This window comes from Scyliorhinus canicula, chromosome 20 (genome assembly GCF_902713615.1).
Source record: "Scyliorhinus canicula chromosome 20, sScyCan1.1, whole genome shotgun sequence".
NCBI lineage: Eukaryota > Metazoa > Chordata > Chondrichthyes > Carcharhiniformes > Scyliorhinidae > Scyliorhinus > Scyliorhinus canicula.
Genome location: NC_052165.1, coordinates 44204763 through 44231819, shown reverse-complemented (window position 1 = coordinate 44231819; position 27057 = coordinate 44204763). Strand labels below are relative to the sequence as shown.

The following is a 27057-nucleotide window of genomic DNA, read 5'->3' as shown; positions in this document are numbered from 1 at the left end:
TACGTGGGTTGGAGCAGTCCTATCCGCGCATGCGCGGCTGACGTCATCGTGCGTGTCAGCCGGCGTGACGCTTGGCGCACGGACTTAGCGACGGTCGCTAAGGCCGCGATGCCGTGCTTCACGGGGCCCCGCTGCTAGCCCCGCCCGGGGGGGAGAATCGGGTCCCGGGAGGGGGCGCGGAGGCTGCCGTGAAACACGGCCAGTTTCATGGCAGCCTTTACGACTCTTCGCATTTGCGGAGAATCGCACCCAAGGTGTTTGCTGTTTAAGATTGGGAAGGGGCGAAGGTTTTTTGAGGGTCGTTGGTATGTGTAATTCTCTTCCCCCAGATAGTCGTGGAGACAGGGCGATTGCATATTTTTAAGGCACAGTTAGAATAACATCTTGATTTGCAAGGAAGCCGACAAGTTTAGGGGGTAGGAAGGAAAGTGGAGTTGAGGCCACAATCTGAACCCTCGTGTCAGTACCAAATTGCGGAGAAGGCTAAAGGGGCCTCTTCCTTCTCATTCATATGTTCGTACAAAGTCAGGGTATCCCAAAGTGCTTTACGGTCATTAAAGTACTTTTAAACATATATCCTCTGTTGTAGAAAAGGTGTCAGACAATTTGCGCACAGCAAAATTCCACAAGCACGTGAGAGAATTTTTTATTTTAAGTGATGTTGATTTGAGGGAATAAATAGTGACTGAGGACATCATGGAGAACTTCCCTGCTCCTCTTCAAGATCATCCCATGGGATCTTTGAAGTCAACTGAAATGGCTGGCAGGGCCTTGGTGTAGCTCATCTGAACGAGGGCAAATGCACTTGTGCTCAAATCTTTGGGTCAGGACTTGATTCCTGAACTTTCAGACTCTTGAGGCAAGAATACTGACATTTGAACATGAAATGTATTTTTTCAGGGTTATGGAGAAAGGCTGTGAGGTGGGATTACATTGCACAGCTCTTTGAAAGAGCTGGCACAGATGTGAGTGGTTGAATGGCCGCCTTCTGTGCTGTACGATATTCAGATGTAACACTGTCAATGAAGTGTCTGCCTTTTACACTTACCCGTCATTTGTGAATTGTTACAGATCATCAGATTTCACTGTAATTCTGCCCGGTCTTCAGGAACAGTTTGATGAATGCTGTTCTACAGTGGGGAATAATTGCTAGTCTTTAATTAAGTTTCACATTCCGTGAAATGCCAGATACCAGAGGACAATTTGCAGTGACAATTTCAATGAGTTGTCCTCAGAATGTAGTCCTTTGGAAGCGGCTTGGCTGTTTAGGAATGAAATGTGCTGTGATTCAATAGGTAACACTCTGGCCTTTGTGGCAAAAGGCTGTGGGTTTAAGTCCTACTATAAGAGTCTTGAATATAAAGCACTCGGGGATGTCCTGAAGTTGTGAAAGATGCTGTTTAAGCACATTCATTTTTTAGATTGACAAGGCCTGTAAAGAGAAACTGTATCGGACTTTGATATTGCTGATTATTCAATTCACATTGGTATTTTCCATTTACATCTTTTAATTTGGCTTTAATTTTTGCAGGTTTTGTGCAGCAGATGCTGACAGAAAGTTGAGGCTGCTCACATCTGATCTCAAGCAAAACACCAGGTGGCAGGTACATCTTCCACTCCTGCTTCAAACCAAATAGTTATTGACTGTGAACCGCATTGGGGACATGCAGAGTTGCGAAAGATGCTACAGAATTACACACTGTCTTGTTAATCTAGTTAAAAGAATGGGCAAAGTTCTATTTAGGCGTTACAACCAATGAGGTGTAGTCACTGTTGTAATGTAGGAAGTGTGACGGGCAATTTGCACAGAGCAAGACCCCACAGACAGTAATGTGATATTGATCTGTTGTGATCTGGATTGATAGTTTGACCTCCGCCTGCCTCCTGCCTTGATTCTCTGTAACAGTGTGTAAATTTGCACCACAGTGGCAGAAAGTCTCCCTTGACCAGAAGAAATAGGAGTAGGCCATTGTGCCCAATGAGCTTGCCCTGCCATTCAATAACATCTTGGCTGATCTGATTGCTGCCTTAACTCCACTTTTCTGCCTACCTTGACTCTCTTGTCAATTACAATCTCGAGTCTGAAGTCGTGAGGATTTTCATGGATAAGGCATTGCTAGCTGAATTGGGATATTTAGCGATCGTGGTCTCTAATCATGCAACACATTGGATGGATTTGCGGGTGGTGCAGGGGAAGGCCCAACGACTGGAGTGGAGACTGGCTGTCGGTGGATGAGGGGGTATGCGAGTGGGTGAGGGCTGCCAGTCACTACCGCCATGTTGTGGGAGAAGGTTGTAGTTGGGGGCGGGGGGGGGGGGAGTTTATTTTGAGTTGGGCGCTCGGGGAGAGGGTGGAATGGGAGGAGAAGGCAAGGCTGGTCGAGGGGATCTTGAAGATGGATAGGAGGTACTCGGTGGTCCCGGAGGCAGGGTGTTGAAGGAGAGGCAGAGGCCCCAGGTGGAGTTTGGGTTAGTGTCAACGGGGGAGGCGGTGGGGCAGTTGCGGACGGCCAGCTCCACATGAATACGGGAAGATGGCAAGCAGGATGTTGGCCCATCAGTTGAGGAAGCAGGCAGCGGTTAGGGAGATTGGTAGAGTGAGGGACAAGGGGGGGTAAGGTGGTGATGGATCCGGAGGGGGTGAATGGGGTATTTGAGGCCTTCAATATGGGTCTTTGTGAGTCAGAGCCTCCGAGGGGGAGAAGAGGGGATGAGATGGTTCCTGGATGGGTTGGATTTTTCAATGGTGGAGGAGGGGCAGGTGCAGGGCCTGGAGGCCCCAATTGGGTTGCAGGAGGCGATGGATGGCATGGGGGCATTGCAGACAGGGAAGGCCCCGGGTCTGAACGCTTTCCCAGTGAGGTTTTATAAGAAGTTTGGGGCGGAATGGGGCCACTGCTGGTGAGGGCGGAGGCGAGGGAGAGGGGTGACTCCCCCCTACTTTGTTGCAAGCTTCTATCTCCCTGATTCTTAAAAAGGATAAGGACTCTGAGCAGTGTGGGTCATACAGCCCGATATTGTTGTTGAATGTAGATGCCAAGCTATTGGCGAAGTTGCTTGCATTGCGGATTGAATACAGTGTGCCGGGGTTGATTGGGGAGGATCAGACGGGTTTTGTGAAAGGAAGACAGTTGTTAGCAATTTTCCGGAAGTTATTGAATATGACTACAATGCTTTGGGAGGCCAGGAAGTTGAGGTGGTGGTGGTGATGGACGGGGAAAAGACTTTTGATCAGGTGGAGTGGGCATATTTGTTCGAGGTGTTGGGGAGGTTCGGGCAGGGGCTTGTGGATTGGGTCCGGTTGCTGTATAAGGCACTGGTGGCGAGTGTGCGGACGAACCAAGTGACTTTGGGGTACTTTGGGTTACACTGTGGCATGCAACAATGGTGTCTGCTCTCCCTGCTTCTTTTTGCCTTGGCAATAGAGCCACTGGCAATGGCGCTCAGGGCATAGAGGGATTGAGCAGGGAGCGGTCGAGCTTAAGAGTTTTATTGAACGCAGATGATCTGCTATTCTATATTTCAGACCTCTTGGTCTGCATTGGGGGGGGGGAATCACAGAACTTGGGGGAAATTTGGTTGGTTTTTGGGGCATAAAAGGAACACAAAACAAAGAAAAACAGTAACCCCCCCCCCCCCCCCCAATACAAAAGCAATACATTAACAAAAATAATGAGCATGAAACCATGAAACCACACACCCAACCCCAGAGCGAACAAGTAACCCCCCCTCCCATCTCCCCCCTGGGCTGCTGCTGAAGTTGACCACCCCCTAATACTCCGCCAGGAAGTCTAGAATCGGCTGCCACTGCTGGAAGAACCCCTGCACCGACCCCCTTAAGGCAAACTTGACCCTCTCCAGTTTGATGAACCCAGCCATGTCGTTGATCCAGGATTCCGCGCTTGGGGGCTTTGCATCCTTCCACTGTAAAAGAATCCTGCGCCGGGCTACCAGGGACGCAAAGGCCAGAATACCGGCCTCTTTCGCCTCCTGCACTCCCGGCTCCGATGCTACCCCGAAAATTGTGAGCCCCCAGCCCGGCTCCACCCTGGAACCAACCACCCATGACAAGGTCCCCGCAACACCCCTCCAAAAGCCCTCCAACGCAGGACACGCCCAGAACATGTGGGTGTGGTTTGCTGGGCTCCCCGAACACCTGACACACTGGTCCTCTCCCCCAAAGAATCAGCTCAGCCTTGTCCCAGTCATATGCGCCCTTTACAGCACCTTTAGTTGGATTAAACTAAGCCTCGTGCAAGAGGAGGAGGAATTCACCCTCCCCAAAGCATCCGCCCACGTCCCCTCATTGATCTCCTCTCCCAGCTCCTCCTCCCACTTCTCTTTCAGCTCTTCCAGCGAGGCCTCCTCCCCCTCCTGCATCACTTGGTAGATTGCCGAGATCCTCCCCTTACCGACCCACGTCCCCGAGAGCACCCTGTCCTGAACTTCCCTTAGCGGCAACAGCGGAAACTCCGCCACCTGCCGCCTAACAAACGCCCTAACCTGCATATCCCTGAAGGTATTCCCTGGGGGGAGACACTGCCTCCCCTCCAACTCCTCCTAAGGTCGCAAACTTCCCATCGAGAAAGAGGTCCCCCATCCGCCTGATACCTGCCTTGTACCAGCTCAAAAACCCCCTCTCCATCCTCTCTGGTACAAACCGGTGGTTCCCCCGTATCGGGGACCAAACTGAAGCCTTCACCTCCCCACTATGCCACCTCCACTGCCCCAGATTTTGAGGGTAGCCACCACCACCGGACCCGTTGAATACCTTGCTGGGGGGAGCGGCAGCGGCGCTGTCACCAGCGTCTCTAGGCCCGTGCCCACACAGGACGCCGCCTCCAACCTCTTCCATTCCACCCCCTTCATCACCCACCTACGTATCATTGCCACATTCGCAGCCCAGTAGTACCCACACAGGTTGGGCAGTGCCAACACCCCCCCCCCCCCCCCCCCCCCCCCCCCTCCCCCACTTCCCTACCCCACTCCAGGAATACCCTCCACACCCTTGGGGTCTTCTGCATCCACACAAACCCCGTAATACTCCTACTGACCCTCCTGAAAAAAGCCTTCGGGATAATGATAGGTAGACACTGGAAGAGGAACAGAAACCTCGGGAGCACCATCATTTTGACCGAATGGACCCTGCCCGCTAGGGAGAGTGGCAACACATCCCACCTCCTGAACTACTCCTCCATCTGCTCCACCAGCTTCGTAAAGTTCAGCCTATGCATGGCCCCCCAGCACCTGGCTATCTGGACCCCCAGGTATCTGAAGCTCCTCTCTGCCCTTTTCAGCGGAAGCTCCCCTATCTCTCCCTCCTGGTCCCCCGAATGCACCACAAACAGCTCACTCTTCCCCACGTTGAGCTTATACCCAGAGAAGTTCTCGAACTCCCCAAGAATCCTCATCACCTCCAGCATCCCCCCCCCACCCGGTCTGCCATGTACAACAACTATCCCCCTCCAGTTCCACGATTCCCTCAGCGCCATGGCCAGGGGTTCGATCGCCAACGCAAACAGCAGGGGAGACAGGGGGCACCCTGCCTCGTCCCCCGGTACAACCGAAAGTTCTTCGACCTCCTGCCATTCGTCATCACACTCGCCACCGGGGCATCATACAACAGCCTCACCCACCTAATAAATCCCTCACCAAATCCGAACCTCTTCAAAACCTCCCAAAGGTATCCCCACTCCACCCTGTCAAAGGCCTTCTCTGCATCCATCGACGCCACTATCTCCGCCTCCCCGTCCACCGCCAGCATCATTATGACATTGAGAAGCCTCCGCACATTAACGTTCAACTGCCTCCCCTTCACAAAACCCATTTGATCCTCGTGAATAACCTGCGGCACCACATCCTCCACCCTCCTGGCCAATATCTTGGCCAGCAGTTTTGCCTCCACATTGAGGAGCGAAATCAGCCTATATGATCCACACTGAAGGGGGTCCTTATCCCACTTCAGAATCAATGAGATCAATGCCCTGGACATCGTCGGGGGCAAAGCCCCCCCCCTCCCTCGCCTCATTCAAAGTCCTCACTAGCTGCGGGCCCAGCAGGTCTGAAAACTTCTTATAAAATTCAACCGAGAACCCGTCGGGTCCCGGTGCCTTCCCTGACTGCATGCTCCCCATCACATTAACCAGCTCCTCCAGCTCAACTGGCACCCCCAGACCCTCTACCTGCTCCTCCTCCTCCACTTTCGGAAACTCCAGCTTGCCCAAAAAGCGGTCCATTCCTCCCTCCTCCACTGGGGGCACTGACCGGTATAACTCTTCATAGAAGGTCCTGAACACACCGTTAATGCCCCTCGCACTCCGCACCAGACTCCCTCCTCCATCCCTAACTCCCCCTATCTCCCTCCCGCTTCTGGAGCTGGTGCGCCAGCATCCGACTCGCCTTCTCCCCGTATTCATATACCACCCCTTGCGCCCTCCTCCACTGCGCCTCCGCTTTCCTGGTGGTCAATATATCAAACTCTGCTTGGAGACTACGATGCTTCCTCAATTGCCCTTCTTCCCGGGACCTCCGTGTACCTCCTATCCACCCTCATCATTTCTTCCACCAACCTCTCCCTTTTCTCGCCCCTCTCCCTATGTGCCCTAATAGAAATCAGCTCCCCCCTGACCACCGCCTTCAGCACCTCTCTGACCACCCCCACCTGCTCCTCCCCATTATCATTAGTTTCTAAATACCCCTCTATGCACCTCCGGACCCACCCGCATACCTCCTCGTCCGACAGCAGCCCCACCTCTAACCTCCACATCGGGCGTTGGTCCCTCCCCTCCCCCAGCTCTAGATCCACCCAATGCGGGGCACGATCTGAGATGGCTAGCGCCGAATATTCCGCGCCTACCACTCTCGGAATCAACGCCCTGCTAAAGACAAAAAAGTCAGTCCGGGAGTAAGCCTTGTGGACGTGGGAGAAGAACGAAAACTCCCTGGCCCTCGGCCTCATAAACCTCCAAGGATCCACCCCTCCCATCTGGTCCATGAACCCCCTCAGCACTGTGGCCGCCGCCGGCCTCTTACCCGTCCTGGACCTGGAGCAATCTAGTGCTGGGTCCAGCACTGTATTGAAATCTCCTCCCATTATTAAACCACCCCCCCGTCTCAAGGTCTGGAATCCGCCCCAGCATGCGCCGCATAAAGCCTGCATCGTCCCAATTTGGGGCGTACACATTAACCAGCACCACCCGCTCCCTCTGGAGCCTACCGCTCACCATCACATATCTGCCACAACTATCTGCCACCACACTCGACACCACAAATGACATACTCTTCCCCACCAAAATCACCAACCCCCGGCTCTTCGCATCCAACCCCGAATGGAACACTTGCCGAACCCACCCCTTTCTCAACCTTACCTGATCCGCCACCCTAAGGTGCGTCGCCTGGAGCATAGCCACATCCGCCCCCAGCCCCTTCAAATGTGCGACCACCCAGGCCTGCTTGACCAGCCCATTCAGCCCCCCTACATTCCATGTGACCAGCCGAATCGGGGGGCTATTCACCCTCCCTCTCCGCCGGTCAGCCATAACTCTTCCTCGGCCAACCATGTGCCCGCAGTCCCCACACGGCCCGTTCCCCACAGTGGCAGATCCTCACCCCGACCCCTCCTAATACCATCAGTTTCCCTTCGGCCCTTCCAGCAGCAACCCGGTACCCCCCTGCTCCCCTCCCCACACCCCCCTAGCTAGGGCCCCCCCTAGCTGCGTTGCCCCTATCATTGTACTTCTGTAAGTCAGCTGACTCCTGCTGACCCTGGCTGCTCCCGCCGGTGTAACAGTACCACCCTTCCCTCCGACTGGCACAGTCCCCTCCCATTCCGACTCCAGCGCGGGGAAAAGCCCGCCCCTCGACCCAAACCGTGGGAAGAGAAGGCCCATGCCACGACGGGCCTACAAAACATCCCACAAGAAAAAGAAAAACAAAAGCCAACACAAAAGAACATGGGAGAACAGAGTCTCCAAACACTGTACATCAGTCCCCAACCCCCCTCAATCCTCAGTCCGAGTCCAGCTTCTCTGCCTGGACAAAGGCCCAGGCCTCTTCCGGGGAGTCAAAGTAATACTGGCAGTCTTTATAAATGACCCAAAGCCGCGTTGGCTGTAACAGGCCAAACTTCACCCCTCTCTTGTGCAGCACTGCTTTCGACCGGTTATAACCGACTCTTTTTTTCGCCACCTCCTCACTCCAGTCCTGGTAAATTCAGACCTCTGCATTCACCCACCTGCTGCTCCTCACCTTCTTGGCCCACCTAAGCACACATTCTCGGTCGACGAACCGGTGAAACCGCACCAACACCGCCCTTGGCGGCTCGTTAGGCTTGGGCCTTTTCACCAACACTCGATGGGCCCCCTCCAGCTCCAAGGGCCCTTAGAAGGACCCTGCTCCCATTAGCGAGTTCAGCATTGTGACCACGTAGGCCCCCAAGTCTGATCCCTCCAGCCCTTCCGGGAGGCCCAGGATCCGCAAATTCCTCTACCGCGAGCGGTTCTCCATTTCCTCCAGCCTCGTCTGCCATTTCTTGTGGAACGCCTCGTGCGACTCCACCTTCACCGCTAGGCCTAGGATTTCGTCCTCATTCTCCGAGGCCTTTTGCCGGACTTGCGGATCTCTGCCCCCTGGGCCATCTGGGTCGCCATGAGCTTGTCAAGTGAGGCCTTTAACGGTTCCAGCAGCTCAGCTTTCAGCTCCCTGAAGCAGCGATGGAGCAGCCCCTGCGCCCACTGCTTCCACGCTATCGATTCCCCGCCCACCGCCATCTTGGTCTTCCTCCCTCGCACCTTTCTCTGCTCCAGAGCCGATTTTTTTAAACCGCCCCGCTCCTGGTCCAGTCCATCCACCGGCAGAGAAGCGTAGCTGATGTCTTCCCACACCGGGAAAAGTCCATCCAGCGCCATTACGGGCCCTAAAATGAGCCCAAAAGTCCAAAAATAGGGGAGCCGCTGAACGTGCGGCTTAGCTCCGCATCACCGCAACCGGAAGTCGACAACCATAGGTTTATGCTGTCCAGACTGGATGCAAGGTTCCAGGGGTGGCGGAAGGCGGGGATTGAGTATTTCAGGGACCTGTTTGTAGGGGCAAATTTGAGGGGCTGGAGGAGTTGGAAGAATTGTTTGAGTTGCCTAAGGGGAATGGTTTAGGTTCCTGCAGGTTTGGGATTTTGTGAGGAGAGGGGTGCCGTCTTTACCGGGGTTGCTGCCTCCGGTGCTGCAAGATAAACTTCTGTCGGAGGACAGAATCAGGGAGGGAAGGTTTTGGATATTTACAAGGAATTGATGGAGTGGGAGGGCGCCTGGGTGGACGATGTTTAGCTCAAGTGGAAGGAGGAGTTGGGAGAGGAACTGGGAGCCGAAGTTTTGCGGAGGCTGAATGCGTCCTCGTGTTGAGCGAGGTTAAGCCTCATCCAGTTTAAAGTAGTGCATAGGGTCCACATGAAGGTAGTGAGAATGAGCAGATTCTTTGCGGAGGTAGAGGATAGGTGTGGCCTGCAAATCACGTCCACATGTTCTGGGCGTGTCCAAGACTGAGGGGGTTCTTGGATGTGATGTCCAAGGTTCTGGGGTGAGGATGGCCCCGAGTCCGGAGGTAGCGATATTTGGGTGTTGGAAGAATGCCGGAGGGGGGGGGGGCAGGGATGTGGGTGAGCGACCTGGCGGAATTCCTGCCGTTGGAAAAAATCAGATTTTTTAAATCTGACTGACTAAATCAGCCTTGAATATATTCAATGACCCAGCCTCTACTTCTCTCTGGGGAAGAAAATTCCAAATTTCTCCTTATCTGTGTGTTAAATGGGAGATCCCTTATTTTTAAACCTGGAGCACAATTCTAGATTTCCCCACAAGACGAAACATCCTATCAGCATCTACCTTGTCAAACCCCTTCAAAATCTTGTGTTTAAGTAAGATCACCTCATTTTTCTAAATTCCAATAAATATCAGCCCAACCTGCTCAACCTTTCCTCATTAGACAACCCGCTTCATCTCAGGAATCAGTCTGTTGAACCTTCTCCGAACAGCTTTCAATGCAAGTATATTCTTAAGTAAGGAGACCAATGTGTACACAGTACTCCAGGTGAGGTCTCACCAATGTCCTGTACAGTTGTAACTTTCCTACTTTTATACTCTATCCCTCTTTTGATGAAGGACAGCATTCTGTTTGCCTCCTAATCACTTGCTGTACCAGGATACCCAGATTCCATGTACTGCTTTATTCTGCAGTGTCGCTCAGCATTTAAATAATATGCTGCTTTTCTATTCCCACCAAAGTGAACAAGTTCACATTTTTCCACACGATGTTCCATCTGCCAAGGGCGGAATTCTCCGCTCCCGCGATAAATCGGGAAGGCCGCGTGAACTCGGCCGAGTTTCACGAAGGCCTCGGAGGCCGCTCCTCTCACCTTATTCGACCCCACCCGGGGGGCTAGGAGTGGCGCTCCGTAACTCTCGGCCGCTGGGCCTTGACGCTTGGGTCAATGCGGCGCGCCGAGAATGACGCGACGGCGGCGCCTAAGTGACGTCAGCCGCGCATGCGCAGGTTGGCCGGCTCCAACCCGTGCATGCGTGGCTGACGTCACGACGGCTGACGTCTCAAACCCGCGCATGCGTGGTTGCCGTCTTCCCCTCCGCTGCCCCGCAAGACTTGGCGGCTTGAACTTGCGGGGCGGTGGAGGGGAAAGAGTGCATCGCTTTGAGACGCCGGCCCGGCGATCTGTGGGCACCGATCGCGGGCCAGTCCCCTCCCGAGCACGGCCTACTCCCCTCGTGACTAGGTGTGGTTGTCGCCGTGAAAAACGGCGAGCGCCGATTCTTCCGAGAGGGGGTGTGAGAATCCCGGGGGGGGGGGGGGGGTCGTGAGTTACCCGGCCCTCCCGCGATTCTCCCACCTGGCGTGGGCAGCGGAGAATTCCGCCCCAAATTTCTGCCCACTTACCTAACTTATCTACAACCCTTTACATCCTTGTCACAACTGGTTAAGGCAATGATGTAGTGGTATTGTCACTAGACTAGTAATCCAGAGATCCAGGGTTATGCTCTGGGGACCCGGATTCCAATCCCACCATAGCAGATGTTGAAATTGGAATTCAATAAAAATCTGCAATTAAAAGTCTAATGATGTCCTTGAAACCATTGCCGATTTACGTAAAAACCCATCTGGTTCACTAATGTCCTTCAGGGAAGGAAATCTGATGCCCTTACCTGGTCTCCCCTACATGTGACTCCAGAACCACACAGCGATGCAGTTGACTCTTAACTGCCCCTCTCTGAAATGGCCTAGAAAGCCATTCAGTTCAAGGGCAATTAGGGATGAGCAATAAATGCTGGCCCAGCCGGTGATGCTCATATCCCATGAGCGAATAGAAAAAAAAAACTTGATTTCTACCTCCTTTTGGACTGAGGCCCATCTGCCCTTTAAGGTGGATATAACGGTCCTCGGGTATGTAGGTAAAGAAAAACGAGAGGGGTGGAGGCCGGGTCATCTAGATGTCCTGATTAATGTCTTAAGCGACATCAGGTGGTCATTATCACATTGCTATTTTTGGGAGCTATCTCTGAATCGTCTGCATCACAGAAATTACTATGTGACAGTAAAGTACTTTGGAACAACCCAAGGATGTGAAGAGTGTTCATTCGTTCTTAAATAAGTAAAATGCCCCAGTGGTTCATCTCTGAGCTAATCAGAATGGAAATGCCCATCCCTAATTGCCCTTGAGAAAGTAGTTAAGAGTCAACCACATTGTTGTTGGTCTGGAGTCACTTGTAGGCCAGATCAGGTAAGGGTGGCAGATTTCCTTCCCTAAAGGACATTAATGAACAAGGTGGGTTTTTATGACCATCGACAAGGGTTTCATGGTCATCATTAGACTTTTAATTCCAGATATTTTATTTAATTCAAATTTCACCATCTGAAGTGGCGGGATTTAAACCTGGGTCCCCAGAGCATTAATTTGGATCTCTGATTTACTAGTCCAGTGACGATACCACTAGGCCACCGCCTCTCCCCTTGGGTGAGCATAGGTGTTGGCACAGCTCTGCAATGCTCCTATTGTTGGCACTCTTGTCAGATGTGCAATGAAATTAAGATTTCCCAAATTCAAGAAATCGTGTCTCGGCAAGGGGTCAATGCGTTGAAGAGAGACAAAACTGAAGTCGGAGCGAGGAATCCAAGTGAAAATAAAATATTCACTAAATCTGCGGGAAATGCTCCATCCATCTTCTATGAAGTTAGGAACTCTTGTGACGTTTTGCTTGTGCATTGTAGAATCTGACAGCATTGATAGGGACCAGTGCATTGTGCCTATACTGACTCTTTGTCTACACCTGGAATACTGTAAACAGTTTTGATCCCCTTATCTAAGGAAAGATATAATGGCATTGATGACAGTCCAGGGAAGGTTCACTAGGTTGACCCCAGGTATTGAGGGATTTTCTTATTAGGAGAGGTTGCGTAGATTGGGTCTGTACTCATTGGAGTTTAGAAGAATGAGAGGCAAACTTATTGAGACATGTTGGATTTTCAGGGGGCAGGGTAGACACTGAGAAGTTGTTTCTCTTTGTGGGAGAGTCTAGGACCAGAGGGCATTATCTCAGAGTAAAGAGTCACCCATTTAAGAGAGATGAGGAAGAATTTCTTCTCTGAGGGTAGTGAATCTGTGGAATTCTTTACCACAAAGACTGTGCAGGCTGAGACATTAGAATGTGCAAAGCTGAGATAGACATATTTTAATCTGTAAGGGAATCTAGGGTTATGAGGATAAGGCGGGAAAGTGGAATTGAGGATTATCACATCAGATCAGTCATGATCTCAATGAATGCCGGAACAAACTCAATGGGCTGTATGGTCTACTTCTTTCCCATATCTTATGGTGTAATGGAAAGAGCCATCTGCTTACTGCCACTCTGCTCTGCTCTTCCCCATATCCTTTTGAGGTATTTATCCAATTCCCTTTTTGAGAGTAATTATTGAATCTGCTTCCACTGTCCTTCCAGATTGCCACAACTTGCTGAGTGGCACAGTGGTTAGCACTGCTGCCTCAGTGCCAATAACCCGGATTCGATTCCGACCTTGAGTAACTATCTGTGTGGAGTTTGTACTTTCTCCTCCTGTGGGTTTCCTCCGGGTGCTCCGGTTTCCTCCCACAGTCCAAAGATGTGCAGGTTAGGTGGATTGGCCATGATAAATTACCCCTTAGGCTGGGGTTGCAGGAATAGGGCAGGGGATTGGTCCTAGGTAGGGTGGCCTTTCGAAGAGGCGATGCTGACCAGATGGGCTGAATGGTCATCTGCATCGTAAGGATTCTATGATTTGTCCTCAACTGCCTTTGGCTGTCTTGCCAATTATCTTAAACTTGTTTTCTCTGGTTAAGGACACATCTGCTGGGAGAAACAGTGTTTCAATTTTTATTCTAACAAATCCTTCATGATTTTGAGCGCCACAATTAAACATCTCCTTAATCTGCTCTACTCTGCGGGGAAAATCCCAGTTTCTCCAGCCTCTTCACATGACTTGATGTCTCTCATCCCCGGGTACTATTTAGTAAATCTGCTCTGCACTCTCCCCATTCCTTGATATTCTCCCTGATGTGTGGTATTCTTCACCCGAACATGACAAGAGTGCAAGTAATCAGTTACAAGCTGCGCGTTTTAATCGTGAACTATCGGTATATCACTTAGTGGCAGCAGCATAGTTTTGTAATGTATTTTGCAATGCCCTCTCCACTCAGCTCATGTGTTGTGCTGAACTTAAATGAACTGTCTACATCAGTTAGTTCCAAGAACTGAAATATTAATGAAATGTGACATCAGCCAACTGAGTTTGAAATAAGGCCATTGTTCAAATTTAGATTTCCACTGAAGTGTCCTGATTTATTATTTTGTGTAGGTAATAGAAGGTCACACTGATTACATCAACGATCTAGTATTTGACCCCAACACTGGGAAGCAGATTGCAAGCGTTAGTGATGATCACACATGTCGGTAGGTACAATACTTGTTATCAACATATATTTTTAGCTTTAGGCTGTAAACTTTATGGGCCTGCAGACAAATTCTTGTGTGGGAAGGGGGGGAGGAATGCTTTTTCCCTGTTACAATTAATGTAAGGGAAAAATTGGTCTACTCTGCCTTTGTCCATTGATTTTCTTTTTTGCTGCTATTCCTTGCCAGACTAAATAAGCTGTTGCCAAGTCAAACTTTGATATTTTGATTTTGTGACGTACTGAACTGGCAGAGATGACATTGGATGGAGTTGTTGGGGGCACCAGAAACACTGTTGCCACTGCTTAGCGAGGGAAAGAAACCTTGTGCATTATTGCCAGTTTAGACATTGCTGATTACAGTGTGTTATCGCTCCTTTTATTTCAGGCATAAGTAGCTGTAATTGCTCAATAGGTCATACAAAAAAAAATCATCCTTAATCTGTCTTTTGGGTGAGCTATTAAACTAAGGCCCCCTCAGGTGGATATAAATGATCCTATGTCAGTCAGCAGGGTAAAGTGCTTCACCTGTGAGATGTGGGAGATCCATGATGCTTCCAGTGTTCCAGACAACTACATTTGCAAGATGTGTACCTAAATGTAGCTCCTCACAGTCCGCATGGATCGGTTGGACCAGCAGTTAGATACACTTAGGAGCATGCAGGTAGCTGAAAGCGTCATAGACGGGGGTTTTCGAGACATGGCCACACCCAGGCTGCAGGCAGATAGGTGGGTGACCATAAGAAGGGACAGGCAGGCAGTGCAGGAATCCCTTTGGCTGTCCCCCTCTCTCTCTTGGACACTGTTGCCAGAGCAGTGGAACCACGGTTAGCCCAGTTGTTCATCAGGGAGGGTCAAAGCACAGAAAAGCAATAGTTATAGGGGACTCTAGCCAGGGGCACAGATGGGCATTTCTGTGGATGTGAAAGAGACTCCAGGATGGTATGTTGCCTTCCCGGTGCCAGGGTGAACGGGCTTGGAGCATTCTGAAGGGGGAGAATGAACACCAGTGGCCGTGGTACACATTGGAAAGAACGACATAGACAGACAGAATGACAAGGTCCTGCAGGGGAAATTCTGGGAGTTCAGAGAGTTTGGTAGTAAGTTTTTTAAAAAAAAACAGAACCTCCTAGGGTTGTAAACCCGATTACTCCCTATGCCACGTGCCAGTGAGTCTAGAAATAGGAAGATAGTGCGGCTAAACACATGGGTAAACAACTGGTAGGGAGGGAGGGTTTCCAATATCTAGATCATTGGGATCTCTTCTGGGGCAGGTGGGACCTATACAAGGGGACGGGTTGCACCTAAACTGGAGGAACACAAATATCCTGGCTTGGGTTAGTGTCGCTTGGAAGAAACTAGTGTGGCGGGGGTGTGGGAACCAGAGCAGTAGGTTAGCAAGTGAAATAACAGAGGAAACTAGATAATAAGGACAGTAGACTAAGAGGAAGAACAGGATAAGAGCAGTTGCTGAAAACAGGGGGACTAGTCTGAAGTGCAAGAAGTATATAAGGTGAGACAGATGAATTTAGAGCTTGGTTTAGTACTTGGAACTATGATGTTCTTGCTATTACAGAGACTTGGCTGAGGGAAGGACGGGATTGACAGCTAAATGATCCAGGATTTAGAAGCTTCAGACGGGATGGGGGGGTTTTAAAAGGGGTGGGGGAATTTAATTACTGGTTTAGGAGAATATCACCGCTGTACTGCAGCAGGACACCTCAGAGGGCTCATGCAGCAAGGCAATATGGGTAGAGCTCAAGAATAGGAAGGGTGCAATCTGTCATGTGAGAGTACCCTTTAAGAAATGAGTGTTTAAGTAATGTACCTTTTACGAAATGGAGCTGCTCATGTTACTGGAGTGATGTCAGAGTGTGGGTGGAGCTGAGCTCTACTTCTGCTTTTTAGTTTCAGTTTGAGAGAAGCTTGGGTGTGTCTGTGTTTTCAGTGAGCAGTGAGCTGCACTGCTGTTGATCTCTGCCATCCAAAGACTATCTATGGATCATTTGGTGAACTCCAAATTGTAAAACGATCTCAGTATTAAATGTAAACCTAATGTGCTCCTGTTTGAAGGTTTGTTAAGTCTTTTGGATGTCAAAAAGACAGCATACAGGTTACTTAGTGTTGTATTCTTTGGGGGGTGTATTTGATTTACTGGTTGCTAAGATATTCACTGTTTGTTTTAAAAACGTTGACTTGAGTTCATAGAATAAACATTGTTTTGTTTTAAAAACCACTGGTCCATTTTCTGCTATACCATATCTGTAGAGTGAGCCGTGTGCTCCCCATACCATAATCTATTAAAAGTTGTGGGTCAGGTGAACTCCATGATACACTTTGGGATTCTCTAAACCCTGGCCCTTAACAAATCATATTTGGAAACAAATGGATGTATTTGCGAGAGGCAGCATGGTTTTGTGAAGGGGAGATTGTGTCTCACTAACTTGATCGTGACAAAGATGATTGGTGAAGGAAGGGCAGTGGATGTTGTCTACATGGGCTTCAGTAAGGGCTTAGTCAAGGTCCCAGACTGGTACAGAAGGTGAAGTCACATGGGATCTGAGGTGAGCTGGCAAGATGGTTCCAAAACTGGCTCGGTCATAGAAGACAAAGGGTTGCTGTGGAAGAGTGCTTTTCTGAATGGAAGTCTGTGACTAGTGTTCCTCAGGGATCAGTGCTGGGACCTTTTGTTGTTCGTAGTATATATAAATGATTTGAGGAAAATGTAACTGGTTTGATTAGTAACTTTGCGAATAACACAAAGTGAAGTTGCGGACAATGATGAGGAATGTCAGAGGATTCAGCAGGACATAGTTCGATTGGAGACTTGGGCGGAGAAATGGCAGATGGAGTTTAATCCGGATAAATGTGAGATGATACATTTTTAAAGGTAATTTTGAAAGTAAATGGCAGAACCCTTAGAAGTATTAGAAGTATTAACGGGCAGAGAGATCCGGGTGTACAGACCCACAGATCACCGCAGGTGAATAAGGGTAGTCAAGAAGGCATGCGGCATGCTTGCCTTCATTTATCAGGCATTGAGTATAGAAATTTGTAAGTATGCTGTAGCTGTACAGAATCTTAGTTAGGCCACATTTGGAAGGGCCTATACTGTGCTGTACTGTTCTACGTTCTCATTCTGGCTGCCACACTACCAGAAGGATGTGGAGATATTGGCGAGGATGCAGAAGAGGTTGTTGCCTGCTTTTGGAGGGTAATGGCTATGAGGAGAGGATGGATAAAATTAGATTTGTTCTCACTCGAACGATGGAGGTTGAGGGGCGACCTGATAGAGGTTTACAAAATTTTGAGTGGCATGGACAGAGTGGATAGTCAGACGCTTATTCCAAGGGTGGAAAAGTCTATTACTAAGGGACATGGGTGTAAGGTGCGGGGGACAAAGTTTGAAGGAGATGTGCGAGGCACTTTTTTTTTACACAAGAGGGTAGTGAGTGCCTGGAACATGCTGCTGGGGAAGGTGGTGGAAGCAGATGCAAAAGCGATGTTTAAAAGGCGACTTGACAAATACATAAATAGGATGGGAACAGAGGGAAGTGCAGAAGGTTTTAGTTTAGACAGGCATGATCGGTGCAGACATGGGAGGGCCAACGGACTTGTTCCTGTACTATTCGTTGTATCTTTGGCACTTCAAAGAAGAATGGGGATTTCTACCCCAGCTTCCTGGTTCTATTTATCCCTCAACCAACTAATAGGTTATCTGAACATTCGAAAATTGCTGCTTGTGGAAACTTGCTGTTGTGTTACCTACATCAGGGTTTTTCAAAGCGGAGGTCACAAACCGTGGGTGGGTCGTAGCAAAGTCACGGAGCTAAGGGTCACAGTATTCTGAATCCACCAGCCGTTGACACAGAGCTTTCCAAAGTCAGAATTCAGAAGCCTGCAGGGAAAATCCTGCCTAAAATGTCAATTCAGTCCTCTGGAGTGTGCAATTATTGACGGATTTCCTGTAAGCCTCACAGTTCTACCCCATCCAAACCCAGCACCACCAACCCCTTCCCGCTCTGCTTTGGAAATCACGTGCCGTAAAATGTTTGGGGGATTCCTCCCACTTCTCCTGGTCAAAGCTGTGGCCCAAGAGTTCGCCCAGACGTAGTCCATCTGCACTTCCATCCCTCTGGACGTGGACCCCATGTGTATTACCCCGAGGCAGGTCTGAGTGAAAACGGGGTCATGTATACCTGTGATGTCCTCCCATCTATAAAGATTCATTGTCCAGGGTTACACTTGACTCGTGATGTGTTACTCGTGAAAGATACTAAAGTGCCGCCAACAATTGTGAGCCTAACATTCATCGTGAGACACTACATTGAGGAAACAAAGAAGTGGTCCAGTGGACAAAATCAAGCGGATACTCCCCCTCTGGGAGACCATCCTGCAGCAGAGAGTGACCGTCCTGAAATAGAAGGAGACCATCGGAGTAAATCTGAGCCCTCTGAGTTAGCTCAAACCTGGACAAGGATTCCGTGTGTGCCTGTGCGCATAATGGTGCCATGCAGGCACATGGCTCGAAACTCGTCTGCAGAATGAGTCGCTGCTGAGGGGCCAGAAACATGTGCGTCAGTGACAGCATGCAGTGGGAGGGAATCCGCTCCCATTGCAGCAAGAGCTATATTATTGGAGACAACATCTCCACGAAGTGATTGCAATGGGATGTCTTCTGTTTGGGGAGACATGAGCACATCATGATGTCTCAATTTTTTTTATTTGTTCATGGGATATGGCCGTTTATTGCCCATCACTAATTGCCCCTTGAGTTAAGAGTCAACCACATTGCTGTGGGTCTGGAGTCACGTGTAGGCCAGACCAGGTAAGGATGGCAGATTTCCTTCCCTAAAGGACATAAGTGAACCAGGTGGGTTTTTATGACAATCGACAATGGTTTCATGGTCATTATTAGACTTCTAATTCCAGATTTTCTTTTTTAATTAATATTTCACCATCTGCTGTGGCGAGATTTGAACCTGGGTTCACAATACTTTGGGTCTATAGTTTACTAGTCCAGTGACAATATCACTACGCTACCGCCTCTTCTGACCTCCCACTAATCTATGTAGAGTGTTTCTTTCAATAGATACAATCCTCAACTTTCTCAGAATATCTGAGAAAATAATGAATATTTGAGAAAACCTGTTTCAATTTCCATTTTATCTGATTAATGACAACCAGAAAAATTAGTTTGTCAGTTGTCTGTGGGTTCGTTTTAATGTTGTCAGCATTCATCAATATTGGTTAACTTATTTCTAATAGAGTACATTGAAGTTGAATAAACTTGCATCAAATAATTGAATTGTATTCAAGCCAATTGTAAATCAAGATATTAATTTATCAGATTTATGGCTGTTTTATTTACAAGAATCACAAATGGTGCTCTCCCAGTGATATGTGTTCTTTGTTCTCACTTCAGTTTTTCTTCACTTTTGGTCTCCTCGAGGTAGTGTCTGCCAATGAATGTAGGCTCACAATTGTTGGCGGCACTTCAGTATTTCTCATGAGTAACTCTTCATGTGTGACCCTGGACAATGAACCTTTATAGATGGGAGGTCATCACAGTTATATAGACCCTGTTCTCACTTAATATTGACATAAATTTAATGCACCAGAGGCTACTGGATGGTGAATAAGAACAGGAAAAATTGATGATTTATTTTCCCTCCCTTGCCTGGGGCAACAACATTTTAGTCTCTCAAACACTGCCTTGAATTAGGATAGATTAGATTACCAAATGGGGCATGGGTCCTGAAGGTCGGCAGTTGGCAAAGGTGGATCCCAAATGAAAAAAGGTTTGAAAAACACTGGCCTACATTGTAACAGTCATCACACTTGAAAATTACTTGCATTTGCTTTAAGACAATCAGTGGTGAAAGGTGCAGTATAAATGGAAACCTTTAACTGATTGTGTGTGTGTGAGTGTGCATGCGCACGTGCGTGTGACAGTGACTGTGTTACTGAACTAATGATTCAGAGGTCCGGTCTGGAGATAGAATTACACAGGCGGCGACAGCAGATTCACCGGTAGATAAGGCCAGAGATTGCAGGAAATGGTAAAAGGACAGAGTTAAAGGCTCTGTCTCTGCACGCAGCATTTGTAACAAAACAGTTGGATCGTTTGCACAGATGGGAATAGAAACATCTGAGCTGTTGACAACACAGAGACATAACTGCAGGGTGACCAACACTGGGACCTGAATAATGAATGGTACTTGACATTTACGAAAAGGCAGGAAGCTAGGAAGAAGCAGTGGGTAGCTCTGTTAATTAGGAAAAACATTAGTACAGTACCTGTACTGAGATGCGACAGTTTGAAAGAGCAAGAATCAATTAGGGCAGAGATAAGAAATAGGAAAGATCTTTCATGGGAGTAGTTTATAGACTTTATCTGGGCCAAATTATTAGCACAATACATTCCAGAGCCAACCATGGAGCAAGCTATATTCTGGACCTGGTCATGTGCAATGCGAAAGGATTAATTAATATGGTAAAGGAGCCTCTAGGTGTCAGCAATTGTAACATGATAGAATTTCAATTCAGTTTGAAGGGGGAAAAGTATGGGTCTCCGATTAGTGTTTTAAACCTCAATAAATATATAAGAACATAAGAACTAGGAGCAGGTGTAGGCCATCTGGCGCTTCGAGCCTGCTCTGCCATTCAATGAGATCATCGCTGATCTTTTGTGGGCTCAACTCCACTTCCCTCCCGAACACCATAATCCTTTATTCCTTTATTCTTCAAAAAAAACTATCGATCTATCTTTATCTTGAAAACATTTAATGAAGGTGCTTCACTGGGTAGGGAATTCCATAGATTCACAACTCTTTGGGTGAAAATAAGTTAGTCCTAAATCTACTTCCCCTTATTTTGAGGCTATGCCCCCTAGTTCTGCTTTCACCCACCAGTGGAAACATCCTTCCTGAATCTATCATATCTATTTACTTCATAATTTTTTACGTTTCTGTAAGATCCCACCGCATCCTTCTAAATTCCAGTGGGTACAGTCCCAATCTACTCAACCTCGCCTCGTAATCCAACCCCCTCAACTCTGGGATTAACCTAGTGAATCTCCTCTGCACACTCTCCAGCGCCAGTACGTCCTTTCTCAAGTAAGGAAACCAAAACTGAACACAATACTCCAGGTTTGGCCTCACTAACACCTTATACAATTGCAGCATAACCTCCCTAGTCTTAAACTCCATCCCTCTAGCAATGAAGGACAAAACTCCATTCACTTTTTTAATCACCTGTTGCACCTGTAAACCAACGTTTTGCGGCTCATGCACCAGGACACCCAGGTCCCTCTGCACAGCAGCATGCTTTAATATTTTCTCATTTAGATTATAATCCTTTTTGCTGTTATTTCTACCAAAATGGATAACCTCACATTTGTCAACATTGTATTCCATCTGCCAGACCCTAGCCCATTCACTTAAACTATCCAAATCCCTCTGCAGACTTCCAATATCCTCTGCACTTTTTGCTTTACCACTCATCTTAGTGTCGTCTGCAAACTTGGACACATGGCACTTGGTGCACAACTCCAAATCATCTATGTAAATTGTGAACAATTGTGGGCCCAACACTGATCCCTGAGGACACCACTAGCTACTGATTGCCAACCAGAGAAACACCCATTAATCCCCACTCTTTGCTTTCTACTAATTAACCAATCCTCTATCCATGCTGCTACTTTACCCTTAACGCCATACATCATTATCTTATGCAGCAACCTTTTGTGTGGCACCTTGTCAAAAGCTTTCTGGAAATCCAGATATACCACATCCATTGGCTCCCTGTTATCTACCGCGCTGGTAATGTCCTCAAAAAATTCCACAAAATTATATAGGCACGACCTGCCCTTTATGAACCCATGCTGCATCTGTCCAATGGGACAATTTCCATCCAGATGCCTCGCTATTTCTTCCTTGATGTTGGATTCCAGCATCTTCCCTACTACCAAAGTTGAGCTAACTGGCCTATAGTTACCCGCTTTCTGCCTACCTCCTTTTTTTAAACAGTGGTGTCACGTTTGCTAATTTCCAATCCGTAGGGACCACCCCAGTCGAGTGAATTTTGGTAAATTATCACGAGTGCATTTGCGATTGCCCTAGCCATCTCTTCTAGTATCGTGGGATGCATTCCATCAGGGCCAGGAGACTTGTCTACCTTTAGCCCCATTAGCTTGCCCATCACTACCTCCTTAATGATAACAATCGTCCCAAGGTCCTCACCTGTCATAGCCTCATTTCCATCAGTCACTGGCATGTTATTTGTGTCTTCCACTGTGAAGACCGACCCAAAAAGCTGTTCAGTTCCTCAGCAATTTCCTCATCTTCTATTATTAAATCTCCCTTCTCACTGTCTAAAGGACCAATATTTACCTTAGCCACTCTTTTTTGTTTTATATATTTGTGGAAACCTTTACTGTCTGTTTTTATATTCTGAGCAAGTTTACTCTCATACTCTATCTTACTCTTCTTTATAGCTTTTTTAGTAGCTTTCTGTTGCCCCCTAAAGATTTCCCAATCCTCTAGTCTCCCACTAATCTTTGTCACTTTGTCTGCTTTTTCCTTCAATTTGATACTCTCCCTTAGATACCTTAGATATGGTGGTCGATTTTCCCTCTTTCTACCGTCCTTCCTTTTTGTTGGTATAAACCTTTGCTGAGCACTGTGAAAAATCGCTTGGGAGGTTCTCTACTGTCCCTCAACTGTTTTACCATAAAGTCTTTGTTCCCTTATATATCTTTGAGCATATGAAGGCAGAGCTGGCTAAAGTGAACTGGGAAACTAGGTTAAAATGTAGAACATTAGAGATGCAGTGGCTGACTTTTAAAGAGATATTTAATAATTCTCAGCAACTTTTTATCCCAGTCAGAAGTTTGAGAGGGTTGCATCATTTATGACTAACTAAGGATGTTAAGAATTGTATAAATCGAAATAAATACTATAAATCTGCAGAGATTACTGGTCGGTTAGAAGATTGGAAAAAAAAGAGGAGAAAGTAGAATATGAGAGAAACCTAGCCACAAATATAAAAAAGGATATTAAGAGGGTAGCCTGAGTTATTGAATTTATTCAAGGCTGAGTTAAATAGATTTTTGATAATCGAGGAAGTCGAGGATAATGAGTAACAGACAGGAAAGTAAAGTTGAGAAGACAGCCAGATCAGCCCTGACCTTATTGAATGGGGAGGAGGCTCAACAGGCCAAATGGCCTCCTGCTCCGAAGTCCTGTGTTCCAAACCCATAGCGATGGTTGGTCTAACTCTGAAATGGCATAGCATACCATGCAGTTGTATCAAAAGCAGATACACAAACCTGGAAGAATACAACCAAATCGACCATCAATTATTGACCTAGGCATTGGATTTGGAGACAACAAAAAACACATCCTACCCAGTTGACCCTGCAAAGTCCTCCTCACTGACATTTGGGGTCCTGTGCCAGCAGCCTGATATAGGCATACTTTCAACATTCCTAGATTCCTGTCTCCATCCCAGGGCAATCATATCAGAGGTAGCGATGTAGTCGGGAGGGAGTTGTCCTGGGAGTCCACAATATTGATTCTGGACCCTGGATGAGGTCTGATGGGATTATCAAATCTGGACAACCTCCTGCTGGTTACCACCTACCACAACAGCCCCCCCCCCCCCCCCCCCTTTCCCACCCCCACTGTCAGCAAATGAAGCGTTCTGCTCAATGTACCAATTGGAAGAAGCACTGAGGGTAGCAAGGGCACAGGGAATGGGGCTAGATAGCCTTCTCCTGCTACATGTTCCTAGAGGAGTAAGGCCTGGAACAGACTACCTGAAAGGATGCAAGCATCATATTCCATAGGAACATTCAGGAGGAAATTACTGATGCATTTGAAGAGGTTTAATTTGCAGTATTATTGGAGAGATACAGGGGGCTGGATTCTCCCAAAATGAGACTATATCCCGACGCTGGCATAAAAACGGTGGCGCTTACTCCCGAAATTCCTATTTAAAAAAAGTTGAACTAATTCAAAGCCCTGCAAGGGGCTAGCAAGGACCCGGAGTGAATCTTGCCGCTTTAGCTGCGGATACGGCCCCCAGCACTTCCAGTTCGGAGTCCGAGCATGCGCACGGTGGCGGCCTACTGCGGCCATGCCGAGCTCCATGGCGGACTTGGACCACGGAGCCACACAGGGAAAGGAGACCCCCCACCGATCGGCCACGCGCCCGAGCCTAAAACCGAGCAGATCTAATCCCCGGCCGCCTATAAGGACCCCCCTGGCCTCCAATTTCCCCCACCCCCCGACCAGGGCGGCTGCAGACCGAGTCCGTAGCCGCCATGCCAACATCCCGACTGGCAATAGGTGGTTAGTTCCGCATCGTCGGGAGCTCGGCCGGTCGGAAGTGGTGGATTGCTGAGCGGGCCTCTGGCAATGGCCCCTTGGCTGCGTGGCGTGGGGCTGCGGAGAATCCAGCCCAGGAAGTTTGGGCGAGCGACTAAATTAGGAAGTTCTTTCAAAGAGCCAGCATATATCGAGGGTTCTCTGCCACTGCATGATTCACTGTATGATTCAATGTAACTCGAGGTGGCTGCCAGAGGTTGCCAACATTCCAGTATTTGTCTCACTAAAAGCTTTTGCCAACTCCACTGAAACGTGTGGGAATTTGTTTCCCCCATTTTGTTTCTTTTGCCAATCACCTTATGTCAGTGCCATCTTCATTTTCTCTCTTCTCTCGAGTGGCACAGTGTCCCGGCCCCGGGTAAGTGTCCATGTGGACATTGCATACTCTCCCATGTCTGTGTGGGTCACACCCCCAAAGATGTGCAGGGTAGGTAGATTGGGCACTCTAAATTGCCTTTAATTGGAAAAAAAATAGTTGGGAACTTTAAATTTATATTTAAAAATAACTTTTTGTCTTCTCTAAGGAGAACAATCCCAGCTACCCCAATCTCTCCACATGACTCCCCTTCATCCCTGAAAACATTCTTAAATATTTTCTGCATAATCTTCTAGACCCTTCACATCCAAGTGTGGTGCTCAGATTTGGACCCTCAGATTTACTCCATGTGAGACTGAACCAGTGTTTACTAAAGGTTTACTATAACTTTCTTATTTTTGTACTCTATGCCTCTATTTCTCAAGCCCAAGATCCAATATGTCTTTTTAATCAATTTCTCAACCTTCACTGATTTATACACACATACCCACAGGACTCTGTCACACCACCACGCCTTCAGAATTACCACACCTTTAGGATTGTGGTTATTTCATGTTATCGCACCTCTGGCATCTCTTCCTGCTCCTGAACCAAGGATCTATCCTGGGTCCCTACTATTTCTCATCTATATGCAGTGAATTCAACCAGAAACACAGCATCAGTTTCCATATGTACACTGTAGACACACACCTCGACATCACCAACACCTCCCTTGACTCTTCCATTGTCTCTAAATTGACAGATTGCTTCTACGACGTCCAATCTATTTTAGCAGAAATTTCTTCCAACTAAATATTGGAAAGACCAAAGCTAATCTCCAGTATCCGATTTTATATACATATATATTCTGTTCCCTAGCTACTGACTAAACCTCTTCTCCCTGACAACTGTGAGAGACAGAAACTAGACTGTTCGCAACATTGGTGCCATATTTGACTCGAGATGGGCTACCGGCCACACAGTTACATTGTTACTGGCTCTACCTAGTTCTGACATCCGTAGGCCCTCACAAACATTGCCACCCATCTCCTGCTTTGCACTAATCCGGTCAGCTGGTCACCCTTGAGCTCACTGAATTACTTTGATTCCCAATTAAACATCCCATCCGCGATCTTAAAATCCTCAACCATATTTTCAACCTCCATAGCCTCACAGAATCCCTGCAGTGCAAAAGGAGACCATTCAGCCCATCGAGTCTGCACCAGCCCTTGGAAAGAGCACCCTACGTAGGCCCACACCTCCACCCTATCCCCATAACCCAGTAACCCCACCTAACCTTTTGGACACTAGGGGACAATCTTCCTAACCTGCACATTTTTTGGACTGTGGGAGGAAACCATAGCATCCAGAGGAAACCCACACCGGCATGGGGAGAAAGTGTAAACTCCACACAGTCACCCGAGTCCCTTGAGCTGTGAGACTGTGCCACCATGTCACCCTCGTCCCTCCCTAAATCTCCTCCAGCCCCACAGCTCTCTGAAATCTCTATGCTTTGTCAATTCCGGTCCTCTTGAACACCACTGATTTTAAGCACTCTTCCAATGGTGGCCTGCCTTCAGCTACATGGACTTCTGGCAATCCCTCCTTTAACCCTCTCCACCTCTGTCTCCTGTTAAGACAGTCCTTAAGACCTAATTCTTTGACCAAACTTTGATCACCTGACCAAACGACTCATATGGCTCAGTGTCAAATATTGTTATAAAATGTCCTATAAAGCTCCTTGACACAATTTATTATGTGAAAGCCACTGTGTATTGTTGAGGGGTACCTCAAGACCACGGACTGGATTTTCCACCGCGCCACATTCTGCCCCGACCCGACGGCGGGATTCTCCGTTACGCCGGCCGGTCAATGGGGTTTCCCATTGTGGGGCAGCTGGCCCCTTGTCTGTGATCACGTGGATGTAAAATATTGTGTGGCCCAATTATTGAAAAAGAACAGGGGCATTCTGGTGTCTTGTCCAATACTTATCCCTCTGTCAATATTGCTGAAATAGACTGGTCATTATCATGTTGCAGTTTGTGGGAGCTTGCTGTGTGCACATTTGGCTGCTACGTTTGCTACATTCTCTCTTCCATTTTCTCCTTCTGTGTCGAGTGCTGTCAAATACCAGACTAAAATCAAACTACAAAAAGTTCTCTATCTCCAAAAACAACATGAATCCAACTGTTTGGGTGGGTGGGAAGGATCCCACGGCACCATTTAAAGTAGGGAGTTCTCCCAATATCTTGGCCAAATGTCTTCCTTTCATCCAACACCACCAAGGACAATGCAATTGGCCAGTCATCTTATTTGCTGCTTGTGGGATCTTGCTGTGTGTCTAATTGGCCGTGGAGCTTTTCAATACAATGGAAACTAGACTTCCAAGA

General features: G+C 48.2%; 1 protein-coding gene across 1 annotated transcript in view; it reads left to right on the top strand.

Moving 5' to 3' along the window:
* nup37 (nucleoporin 37) overlaps positions 1-27057 on the top strand; it is a 56259-nt gene that overhangs the window by 9573 nt on the left and 19629 nt on the right. Inside the window, exons 3-4 of the mRNA XM_038780511.1 lie at positions 1532-1604; positions 13888-13982. Coding sequence (XP_038636439.1) covers positions 1532-1604; positions 13888-13982 — 168 coding nt within the window. The remainder of the gene's footprint in view (positions 1-1531; positions 1605-13887; positions 13983-27057) is intronic.